We start from the raw sequence: 12,443 nt of genomic DNA on the forward strand, positions 1-12,443 counted from the left end.
AGAAATACTACAACTTAACGTTAGTGGTTTAAAAACATGACACTTCAAAACATTGGTATCCATTAGGCTAACCCTAATCAATTGCAGGTGATGAAGTTCTACCAAACCTAACATAGACTTTTCCATTGTTCTATCATTTGCAAACTACAGCTAAACTGTTTATTTTCCTCTTTGCAGATACGGAGAGAAGGGAGAAGCGATTCGCATTGAGAAGGTGGTGTACACAGGCAAAGAGGGGAAGAGCTCCCATGGTTGTCCTATTGCCAAGTGGGTAAGTAGAACTGCATCACCTCCACTGTGTAGTAGAAGCCAGGACACAATCTCTGTGGGATAACCGTCAGCGTTTCATAAAACACTCAAGTCTTTCAAAATCTTCCTCAAACTGTTGAATATTGCTCTGATAGCCTTATAATCCAGTGAACATTTGAAAAAGTAGAGGTGTTCAGGAATGTTTGGCCCCACTTAGCAACTGTGACAGGAAATGAACTTGTGATTTGTGTGAAAGGAGTGTGTATTTGTGGATATTTTGGAGGATGCAGAGGAAATTCACATTATGTGTGAAATTCACATAAAGTGAACTGTTCTGAAAAGCCCAGTAGATGAAGTTGCAGCTTCATAAAAGGTTGATTGGTTAACTCACAACAACTAAGCCAAATGGAGGTCCATCTGTGGATTTATTTTAAGACGACATCTTAAACGCTGCATGCTTCTTTGTGTGACATGATGGGAAAAAATCTAAAGAAATCCAGGAAGTTTTCAAGAAGAGAATTATGGAGCTGCAGAAGTCTGGTTCATCCTTTAGGTACAACATCCAAATGCCTGAAGGTCCCACTTACATCTGTTCAAACAATTACATCAGTTACATTACAAACACAGACACCACAGGAATATCCAGTCTCACGACAACAAATAAGAAAACATAGGAAATGGGTGAAAATATATTGGTGTGAACAGATGAAAAGCAAAAAACCTCATGAAGATGTTGAATGACCCTACAGACTGTCGTTATGCACATTCCACTCTGAAAAAAATCTCTAAAATCTTATCTTGTTTATTCTGACATTTTGCAAATTGACACAATTTTAGTATTTCTACCTGATCTGAAGTAGGTGAAGTTTAATCTGTTTTTAAAGTTGCACAGTGTCAAAACAAGGTGACGTTTTTGTACACAGTGTATGTAAATATTTGGGTAAAATGACTGTATATATTTAGGGTAGAGGCTTTTTTTGTAATTGTGATCTACTCTTTCCTCAGTAGATAATTTATGTGTGCTGGACATCTGCTGGACAAACAAAGCAACTACAAAACTAACACTAACTTGTAGGGTTTGCTGTGTGTTTTATTTTTGATTAAACATGGAATGAAAGTTATGCTGAATTCAATCTCTCGCCAGGTGATTCGTCGAGGCAGCGAGAAAGAGAAACTGCTGTGTCTGGTGCGTCAGCGTGCCGGCCACCACTGTGCCAATGCCGTCATCATCGTTGTTATTTTAGCCTGGGAAGGCATCCCAAGATCCCTGGCCGACAAGCTTTACCACGAGGTGACAGACACCCTCACTAAATATGGCAACCCCACCAGCCGGCGCTGCGGGCTCAATGACGAGTGAGTAGGCCGAAGGAAAACGCTTGTAAAAGTGAAAACACCACATTGCAGTTCTGTATTTTCATAATATTGCAAATGCCTGATTCAGTGTGCTTCTGACCGATGGGAGTTCAAAAAAGCTTCAACTTTTGGACTCTACTGGGGTTTAATATGTTGGTAGAATGATGTAAAAAGCTGCTACACCCAGAAACAAAAGTAATTGAGCAAGTATATTTTCTGTAAATGTTTGGCATAACTTAAAAATACAGTTTATGATTGCAGTATCGGTGAAAGAAATTCAAAAACACATTCTGGTGACATTTTTGACTGTTTTTAAAGGCTTATTTGTGGTGCTAGTATCATTAGCATAGCTAACTGATAACATCTCAGAAGGTTTTGTAAGGCAGCAGACTTTAAGTCATCTGACAAATTGAAAAGGCATGTCTATGAATACTGTAAGAATTGTTTTTATTCATTTTTTGAGATTGTAGTTTATGTAAGTTCAAATATATAACCTTTCAGCGATACAGGACAACATCTTGATCAGTGGCCTTAGCCACATATCTGAATCAGAAATGACATCTATATCAGGTTTGTTATTGATATTGAATTGACTTGGGCTCTAGACTACAGTCTATTGGCAGGCGTCCATTACATAGCTGACGTAGAAACATTCACTGTTATACCATAAAAAATAAAGAAAATATACTTCTCTAAATCAGCATTGTTTGCACAGCGTATTTCATAATGGCACCTCATTGTGCAAACGACTTCTACAGCAAACATTTTTATAATGCTACAGTAAAACTGACCAGCACCAGCCCGATGTTCTCCACTGATATGTTTAAAGTGTGAAAAATAAGTTTATAATTCACTGGATACCTAACAGTGATGAGTGAAGTTGAGAGTTTGTGGTCTCTGTCGCCCTTGCAGTCGTACCTGTGCCTGTCAGGGAAAAGACTCTGAAAAGTGTGGAGCTTCCTTCTCATTTGGCTGCTCCTGGAGCATGTACTTTAATGGCTGTAAGTACGCCCGAAGCAAGACGCCACGCAAGTTCAGGCTACAAGGAGATCATCCCGAAGAGGTGCATATCAAATCAAAAACCACCAATTTCAAAGCAATGCTGTTGCAAACCTGGAAATCTGTGGAGTTTCTGATGTTTTAATGCGTTTTCCTTGTCAGGAGGAAAAACTCAGGGACAACTTCCAAAATCTGGCAACTGAGGTGGCTCCTTTGTACAAACGACTGGCTCCACAGGCGTACAGCAACCAGGTGTGTTTGCACAGGGCAGATCACCAACTTATGTCAAACACCTTCTCTTCAAGTATTTTGCTTGTGCTGTACTAATCCAATTCTATTTTGGTTGATTTTTATTTATTTTTTGTCAAACTTCTAAAACTAAAACGATAACTAACCAGGACCCAAACTCAATACTGCAAGGAACTTAGGTTAACTAAATGGTCCCTTTCTGTAATGAGTTTATAAGTTGTTTTTTTTCTCCCCCTCCACTTCAGTGTGCGGCAGAGCAGCGAGCTCCAGAGTGCAGGCTGGGTTTGAAGGAAGGCCGTCCCTTCTCTGGAATTACAGCTTGCATGGACTTCTGTGCCCATGCTCATAAGGACCAGCACAACCTGCACAATGGCTGCACAGTGGTAAACCTACTCAGCATTCCTCTGGAATCTATTGTGCATTTTAAAGCTGTAAAAAGCACAAACGTGCAAATCACAGGCACGACGGTTGTCACGTTACAAACATTAGTATGACCAATACAAAGTAGTGCATCATTGTGAAGCGGAAGAAAAATGACGTGGCAAACAACTATTACATATCAATATGATTTCTTTTCTGTCTCCAGTCCTCAAAAGTCCCTCCTCTCAATTTTTTAGATGCATCTCTGTTAAAATGTACCTGAATTAACTGATTGGCTCACTACCAGGCCTCTGCAGAACTAGATGACATGCTGAGAAGGTAATTCAATTAATTATGTGAGGCATGCCAGAGAAGGGATACATTCATAAACTACAGGACAGTGGATTTTAAGTGACTGTAAGTGAGGACAACGACATGTTTAGGGTCAATGTCCTGCTTGAAGGTAAAAGTGTTTTGCAACTTCCTCCTAGGATCGTCTGTTTTACAGCCAACCTCCTTGTCCCTGCTTATGACTTTTTTTTTTCTTCCCGCTAGCATGACGTTACCGTGTTTCACTGTATTTAGAACGATGTGCAGTAATGGTTCTTTTGTCACACACAACATTTTGTCTGTATAGTTAAACCCAAAGTGATTCATGCACCTGGCAGATTTGGGTGAATTTCTCCACTGGAATAACATTAAGTAGCACTTAGGCCAGATAATTACCTCACACTACACAGTCAAAAATCACACCACACTTTTCACTGCCTTCTTGTATCTATTACCATGTGTGATTTTTATGAATTCTACTGTCTGAGCTTCCATTTTTGAGACTATTTATATTATTCATGTGCATTGAAATCGACCCCCTGGATAAATATGAAATCCTCTTAAGATAAATATGAGTTGAATTGAAAATACCAGTGGAAACATGCAAAACGCTGGTCTGCAGTTAGAAAAGGGGCTTTGTTTGCTGAACATTTCTTGGATTAATGAAAAACCTGTAACAATCTGGCTGATAGTTTTAGGCTAAAGTGTCAGCCAGAGGGTTCAGTTTTGGCCTAATTAAAACACCTTCTTTTACACATTTGCGGTGTCCTCTACATGACCTGCGGCAAATTGCAAATGGGACTTATTTTGGTTTTCTTGTGCCAAGATCTAGATTTGTAGAGTGCACAACCACTGGTTCTGTCAAAATGTTTTCCCACCTTTTACCCAGCCAGTGTAGGGTCTTTTGGGTAATTTTCTTGTTCATGCTCTCCTTGCCTGGCCTGTTAGTTCAGATGGATGGCTATGCCTTGGTAGATTTTTCAGTTTTCATTTCATGGTCCAAAGCTTGGTTCAACTTATCCCTCATTGAAGTTCTCCTCAACTTTACCCCTGACACTTGTATTTATGCTGAATTTACATTATACACATGTGAACCTCGTGTAGTAATCCTGTGATCTCTAAAGGCAATTATGAATTTGTAATTGGTATCATGGTTAAAGGGACCGAATACAATGTCCATATCACTTTTCAGAAACAACATTCACATTTTCTCCTGCTTTACAATTATGGTGGCAACATGACAAAATGCGAAAAATTTTAAGGATTATCAATTCTTTTGCAAAGTATCAAATATATGTTGTGCTTAAAAAAACTTCATAAGCAGTTTTTGCCTAGCTCACATTTACTTTTTGTGCTTTGTTAGGTTTGTACCTTGACTAAGGAGGACAACCGAAAAGTGGGGGAAATCCCTGAAGATGAGCAGCTCCATGTGCTGCCACTGTATACCGTCTCACTGACAGATGAGTTTGGAAGTGCAGAGGCCCAGCGCCGCAAGATGCAAAACGGAGCCATCCAGGTACTTCAAGCTTTCCGTCGCGAGGTACGCAAGTTGCCCGAGCCTGCTAAATCTTGCCGGCAACGCCGACTGGAGGCCAAGAAGGCCGCCTCAGAGAAGAAGAAAAGTAAACTCACACAGCAGGCGGGAGAGACACCAGAGAAAACAGTGATCAAGACTGAACTTTGCATCAGGAGCTCTCCCCAAACCCCAGGCATTAAAGGTTAGTCATTCTGAAGATATAGTGGTACGGTTATCATCTGACCTGATGTGAACTTAAGTTTTGACCTATTTGTAATTACCTATCAGTATGACACATTAGCAAAAGTGAAGAGTGAAAGGGATAGCAATAATTGAATATGTATCCTGGTGTCGAAAGACTTTAATGTATTTGCAATCTGCTTTTCAGAAATCATAAAGCAGGAGATGAAGCCGGACATCAAGCGGGAGCCCATTAACGGATCAATAGATGGATACCCTGTCCAGGCAACAGACCCATTCAATAACATCTATCAAAATCCTGCCTACTATGCAAGGGGGGGCCATTCCCCAGCCGGCCAGCCCTCTGCTGCAGACACAGTAAATGGCTACCATCCCAGTCTGCCTTCAATGCCCTACGGCTTCTTCAACTACCCCCCCAATGCTCTTTTCCGTCCTAAGTTGAAGACCTATGAAGGTCGAAGTAAGCTTGTCCAGGCAGAAAGAAAGTCTGATGCTCAGAGCCCTCAGGCCCACTTGCCTTCCAACAGCCACCCAGAGCAAAACAACCAACCAAACAACAGCGCTTACGCCCAGCCTGCCAACTATAGCCTGTCCCGTCCTTCTTCTGTCTCCTCTGAGGTATCCAACAGAGGCACTCCGCTCATCAAACAAGAGCCTATGGATGTACCAGTCTATGAAGGGGCACTGCCAAGCCAGGCTTGTGCCAACACATCAAGAAGCACCCCTCAGCCTGCGCAGTGGCCTGGGTATAAGATTAATGGGAGCATTATTTCAAATAACTGGGACGGCCACCTAAACCGTAGACAAAGTCCTGATGTCTCTTCTTTAAACTCAGACAAGCTGCAGCTTCACCAGCTTCACCAGCACACCCAGCAGCGCCAGTCCTCTCCGTACCCTCAGCAGTGGACTTCCCATCCATGCTCAAACCCCCAAATAGCTTCCACCAATCCAGCACTCCAGGTACCTGCATCTCCACCTCCATCCCCTCACCTTGGCACAGGGCACCAGGGTAACTTATACCGAGGCGCCATACGTCACAGTGCTTCTTACCCGGGTACACCACAACCTGTTACCTCTCACTCAGGCTCAGTAACTCCAAGGCCTGGGACTCCACGTCCAGGCACCCCAGTCACTGGCATTCCAGGTCCACCCACCCCTGGTCCTGGAACCCCAGGTCCAAGTACCCCAGGTTTAGGCACTCTACGACCTGGCACCCCAGGTCCTGCCACTCCAGGCCCAGCCACCCCTGGCCCAGCCACCCCTGGCCCAGCCACCCCTGGCCCAGCCACCCCTGGCCCAGCCACCCCAGGCCCACTAACACCAGGACAACTTACCCCCAGGCACTGGGCGAGTCCTGCTCCTAGCCCCCAGCCAAATCCTTGGGGCTTCGGTCCTGCTGCATATAGCCCTGGTTTGAAGCACAGCAATCCTGCAGGAGCCTATCCCGACAAGATCTGGTCCAAGACCGGGGAGAACCGGTGTTCCACTCCCCTCGGGATCCAAGAAAAGGCCTGGAAGTCTTGTGGAGGTTCATTGGCAGGCAGCACCCCGTCCCCCGCTCCTGAGGGTCGCCTGTTCCCTGATGCGTTGCAACAGTCCGATCAGGCCCATTGCGATCCCTGCCGAGCCGAAAGCGACGTCGAAAGTTTCAAGCATCGTGAAGAAGAGGACGAAGTATGGTCTGACAGCGAACACAACTTCTTGGATCCCACAATTGGCGGCGTAGCAGTAGCACCAGCTCACGGCTCAGTCCTGATCGAATGCGCCCGGCGGGAACTACACGCCACAACTCCACTTAAGAAGCCCGATCGTTCTCATCCCACCCGCATCTCCCTGGTCTTCTACCAGCACAAGAACCTCAATCAGCCGATGCACGGCCTGGCTCTGTGGGAGGCCAAAATGAAGCTGCTGGCAGAGCGAGCACTGCAGAGGCAGCAGGAAGCAGCTCTCCTTGGCCTCTCCCAGGAAGACATCAAGGCACTCGGCAAGAAGCGCAAGTGGGGGTCTTTGTTAACAGGCGCCAGTCCAGGACCTGGACAGTTGAAAGACAAGAAAGACGGGCCAGTGACACGGTTATCTCACACATTCTACACCACCTCTATGGTTACTGTGTCTCCCTATGCCTTCACTCGCGTCACTGGGCCCTACAGCCACTTTGTCTGAGGCCAGACAGACACAGAAAGACTGAAAGCACCAAAGTGGTGCAGTGGACAGGTAGAGAAGGCAATGAGCAGGAGAAATGTCTCTTTGCTGTTTCACAGTCTAGCATCTCTCCATCCAGCCTCCTCCATAGTCTGTAGGGAGGAAGGGGAGTGGGGGACGTTTTTATTGTTTTTTACCTCATGTCAGGCAGTGGTTTGGGCTGCAGACACACTGCCTGTGGTGCTCTTCCTCTCTTGTTTCCGGAGAGGAACTCCATTGCTTTTTCTTGTTTATAAAATTTTAATGATTCTAATTATTGCTATTATTATGATTGCTATTGTTACTGTCAATGATGTTATTACAGGTATTATAATGAACACTTGTTTTTTTTATTATTGCTGTTTTCATTAATGTTATTATTAATGGGATAATTGTTTTTTTGTTGTTTTTACATTTTATTTTTTTAATCAATCAGTCTGAGTCACTCAGACCGTTGCGTTTTCCAAGTCTGGAAAAACTGCACCCCCTTTTTCTGTTTGATTTCCTTTCTCCGTGTCAACTCTATTTGCAGGAGGAGCAGTAATCTGCTCAATCAGACAGAAAAGTAACAGAAATTTTAATCATGGTTCCATGCAAAAAAAAAAAAGTAGATTTGATCTAAGATTTTTTATCTGAAAATTATACCTCAACGAGACGTCCAAGAATAATCTTTGAATCCTAAGCGTTTCATGGAGAGAGTTAACTTAGTCTCTTCTTCTAATGGTTAATGAAACATTTCAGAAATAAGACAAACATGAACAATGAAACCAATCATGAAAATAATCAATTTGAAACAAGAGCATGGTGAAAAACTCTGTGGCTGTCTGTCTGCGGCTAGGTGATGCGCTCCTCCTGGTTATCTGCACTCCTCCAACTTTCAACTGGTGCTCAGCTTCTCTTTCTGATCGGTTTTCCATCAGCTTCTTTTCGTGGCACTTGATGCTGTATTTTGGTGCTCAAAAGTGGCTCGAGTAGTGTTTGCAGGGGGGGCGGGAGGGGTAACTATTGTTATTTGGGCACAGGTGGGGCACCAAAATAGAGGCTTTCATTGTCTTAAAAGACCCTGGGGCGATAATTATGTCGCGCAGAAGGCAAGTTTAATGACAATGCTTCTTGCTTGACATAATTTCCCACTCTTAAAACTGAGATATCACTTTATTTCTTCACAGAAGTAAAAAAGAAAACAACTTGCAAATGCTCTTCGAGTCAGATCTGCAATTTCCACATGGGTTTTGCTCTTTATCTTCCTACATCTGTTTATTATCGATGAAAACTTTCCAGAGTGAACTCTAGAGGGCAGCGGTGACTGCCTGTTCAAACAAGCACTTGAGAACCATTCAGAAACCAGGCTCTAACCACCCACGGCCAGCAGAGGGAGCCCTCACTCCCCGTTTGGTGGCCATTGGTAAGACTCAATAAAGCAGCTCATCAGGCTGAAGTCTGGAGATGCATCTGGAAAGTTCATCCTGAGGTCTAGCAGAAGGAAAACGGTGTTGGGACTGCAGTGCTCTTGGTGCTCCTACACACACATTGGTGCTGTCCTTTTAAACTTGATTTACTACAGAGGGCCCGGTCCTTTCCTCTGTATGGTGCTGTCATCTTTCGGGCAGAGCGAGGCATGTGCTACTGCAGGCGCCTTCCTACCACAGAGCCAGCCAATCAAATTGGTTGTTGTTTTGGGGTTCGCAGCTTTGCCACTGGGCTCAAGAACAGGTTCCTGTTGAGGAGATTTTAGTGTTTATGCTGGCAGATGGTAACAGAGTCCACTGTCCAGGGCAGAGAAAGCACAGTCAGTCATGACATCTCTTAGTAAACACATCAGCAGCGCTTTCCACTGAGGAAAAACAGTACTGAGAGGTAAAAGGCAAACCATCGGACGTTACCGTAGCTTCAGGGAGTAGGCGCCCAAATGCAAAACATCAAATACTCTCTCGCTTTGTGTACTATAAGTGTATGAGGAGGTGTGTGTGGTGTGAAAGAACACATTTCCACCCAAAAACCAAAGAGAGAGACTACTTGATTGATGAGCATTTTCAGTACTTTGAATCACTTATTTTTTACTTCTTTCACAATCCTGTAGTTTGCTTGTTGAAAAAGAGAAAAACGAGCGACTGACAACTCTATAGAAGTGGTTGTTTGGGTCAAGGCCCGGGGCGAAGGACCGCGATCCGGGCCCCGCGAGGCCTCCAGCTCTCTACCTCACGCCGTAGAGACACTGGTAACCATCCCAACTTGCTACTGAGGGCAGAAAATCCCGCATGTCCCTTTGTGTGCTCTAAATTTCTACACTCATTTTAACTTGCTTTTTTTTTTTTTTTTACTCTTATTTATTACTACATTGTGATGATGATGATGATGATTGTCTTTGATGTTATTTTCTTTTTCATCTTTTTTATATAGCTAATACAAATTGTAAATAGAGAAGAAAAGATTTATAAAAGCACTTTTAATCTTGATTTTAACGACAAAAGAAAGAGCCGATTATTGACAACTTGAAGCTTAGTTGTTTTTTGTTTTTGTTTTCATTTTCTCAAGAGAGAGGTAAAAAAAATGTAAATATTAAACTATTTAGGTAAGATTATTTAACTGGTGAGGATAGTAAACTAAAACCATGGAGGACATGGGACGGGGTGGGGTTGGGGCGGGGGGTGTTGAAGTCTCAGAAAGCCCTTTGCAACACTTGGTCTCAATGTGTTGTGTGTAATCTTTTTTGCTCAGTTACACTGCTGTTTTTCGCTTTCAGAAGTACTGTACCCCATGTCAGCCCGTAGACGACAAAAGCGCGGTCGCTTTTAGAGAATTCATTCATGAGCCCAGGTATCTGATGTGTGGTATGTGACGGCTAGCTTACTCACCGTGGAGCCACCCCGTCATCCCCTCTCCCCCCACGACTCCACTCAGTCACTCCACTAAGAGGATACACAACAAACTGGAACCCCTGGGTTGCAGTTATGTGCCCACATTTTCACATGACAATTAGCAACATTGACAAGTGAAAGCCTTACTTTAGCTTCTAGAGTCAAGCTAGGTTAAATCAGAAGACGGTGAGATAAGCTAAAGCCTGCTAATCGTTCCCACTTGAGTTGCAGACCATCTGCTTCCCTCCTTGTGTAGACGTGTCGCTAATTAACTCCTTATTGTATCGTTTACTATTTAAAGATCCAGACGGCAGAGTTAGCGTGATGCTAGCAGGAGTTCTACTGGTGCAGCTTGTTTTATCTTTTGATATTCATATTGCATAACCCACAGTTATACATTCTTAAAGGTGCTGAGGATGTTGTGTCCAACATTTCTCATCTAACTTTGTAAATCTCTAAATGTTCTGTTTGGGGGGTTCTCTGAGATGTTGTTGGGGGGGGGGATAAAAAGCAGGGTTGGGTGTAGGGGCAGGTCAGACAGGCGGTGCTACAATGTTAACACATTAAAAATTCACTGTGTAAAAAAAAAAAAAAAAAAAAATCATAGGAAAAAAATGCAAAACGAATATTTGTTTTCCGAGCTCCTCGAATGTCAATAAAACTGTATTTTTAATCCAAGCAGTTTCAAAGTGCGCGAAGCTGCCCCCTGGTGCTGACTTTATGAATAAGTCTTGTTACAACGCTACACGTTTTTTACATCTCTCTCTCTGCCGGGCTCGAGGGGCTCTCCGACAGCAGACCACTTCCTTTATTAATACTCATTCCATAAATATACTTTAAGCTGGTAAAACTAGGATGAGAAGTAGAATCAGAATATATAAGGACTGTTATCTGGGGATTTATATTTGGTACAGCGAGTACCAAAGGCTTTTAGAATAATCTTTTTTGAGGATGTTGTAAATGTACATGTTAGATGAATGCTAAGGTATTTGAACAATCCCAGAATTGTGTACTGCTTCCCTCTTTTACTCCCTAGTCATGCACTTCCTTTTTACTCACGCCCATCTTTTACTTCTAAACCTTGTATAGTTTGATGTTCTGAACCACACAAATATAGATTAAAAAAAAAATGCATCTCATTATCTATGGCCCGACGTTGAAAAATTATGAACACCTGATTTACTGAAGACTCTCCAAAGTAGGAACAGAGACTTGAACCCTGGCCCATATGAAAAGATGAAAATGAACCTACACAAGTGGCAGCTACATTCCTTTTTTGATTTGTAGGATTGTTCTTGGTTCTTTATTTTTATGTCAATGATGCAGTATGTAAAAAAAAAGAAGTGTTTTTGTTCAGTCGCTCTCTCTCTCCCTCTCTTTGTAGCTGTATGGTGTATCATGTGAATACATAGTGTATGTGGTTAAAAACCCCACAATATTGTTTTATGTTGCGCGATAAATAAAAAATATTAAAGTGAAATTGTTTTTTTTTTTTTTTTTGCTTCATTTCTTGTTCATTCTGGAACCAATTCCTGTTTTAATTGGAGCATCACAGCGATGGGATGTTAGCAATGAGGAGCGTTTTGCTCCGGCTGGAGCCAAACATGCATCACATCACTGATTGGTTTCTGCACTCTGATGAATAACCACAGGGTGGAAGCAACATAAGGATCTAGTTTTAGACAAGAGCTTTTTCTATTATTGCAAACAAAGGAGACATCAAGACAACAAAAAAATAAAATAAAATAAAATAGTACAACACAAAAACTTTGCCCAATATCAGAATAATAGTTTGGAGGCACATTTAGCTCAACTCTACTAATCCTGACTTGACAAAGAAAATAGGTAAACAAACACATTAATGTCATGTGAATTTAAATACATTTTAATGATCCAAAACAACAAGATGGGATGGTTTAGTGACAAGGAATGCTCAGTAATTAGATGTCTTATATATCTAATTTTTAAAAAAATTTACAAAAAATAGGATTTAATAGTAAAACCAATCCAAAGTATTACAAATCAGTTCAGCGAAGAGAAATAAATACACAATGGGGAAAATAAGTATTTGATACATTGCCAACTTTTCAATTTTTTTCCACTGATGAAGAACTGAGAGGAATTTCCATCATAGACGAACCTCAACC

The 12,443-nt window shown here is 42.4% G+C and overlaps 1 protein-coding gene across 3 annotated transcripts in view; it reads left to right on the forward strand.

The window, feature by feature from the left end:
• Positions 1 to 11,772, forward strand: part of tet3 (tet methylcytosine dioxygenase 3) — a 40,250-nt gene extending 28,478 nt beyond the window's left edge. For all 3 annotated transcript variants that reach the window (XM_015018047.1, XM_015018048.1, XM_015018049.1), the window contains 7 exons: positions 178 to 271; positions 1,394 to 1,602; positions 2,515 to 2,665; positions 2,764 to 2,853; positions 3,096 to 3,233; positions 4,904 to 5,258; positions 5,445 to 11,772. In XM_015018047.1, coding sequence (XP_014873533.1) covers positions 178 to 271; positions 1,394 to 1,602; positions 2,515 to 2,665; positions 2,764 to 2,853; positions 3,096 to 3,233; positions 4,904 to 5,258; positions 5,445 to 7,420 — 3,013 coding nt within the window. In that variant the 3' untranslated portion in view covers positions 7,421 to 11,772. The remainder of the gene's footprint in view (positions 1 to 177; positions 272 to 1,393; positions 1,603 to 2,514; positions 2,666 to 2,763; positions 2,854 to 3,095; positions 3,234 to 4,903; positions 5,259 to 5,444) is intronic.
• Positions 11,773 to 12,443: the final 671 nt, after the last annotated feature.

The sequence above is a fragment of the Poecilia latipinna genome, unplaced genomic scaffold (genome assembly GCF_001443285.1).
Source record: "Poecilia latipinna isolate Pla-1442-1.1 unplaced genomic scaffold, P_latipinna-1.0 Scaffold2223, whole genome shotgun sequence".
Lineage (NCBI taxonomy): Eukaryota > Metazoa > Chordata > Actinopteri > Cyprinodontiformes > Poeciliidae > Poecilia > Poecilia latipinna.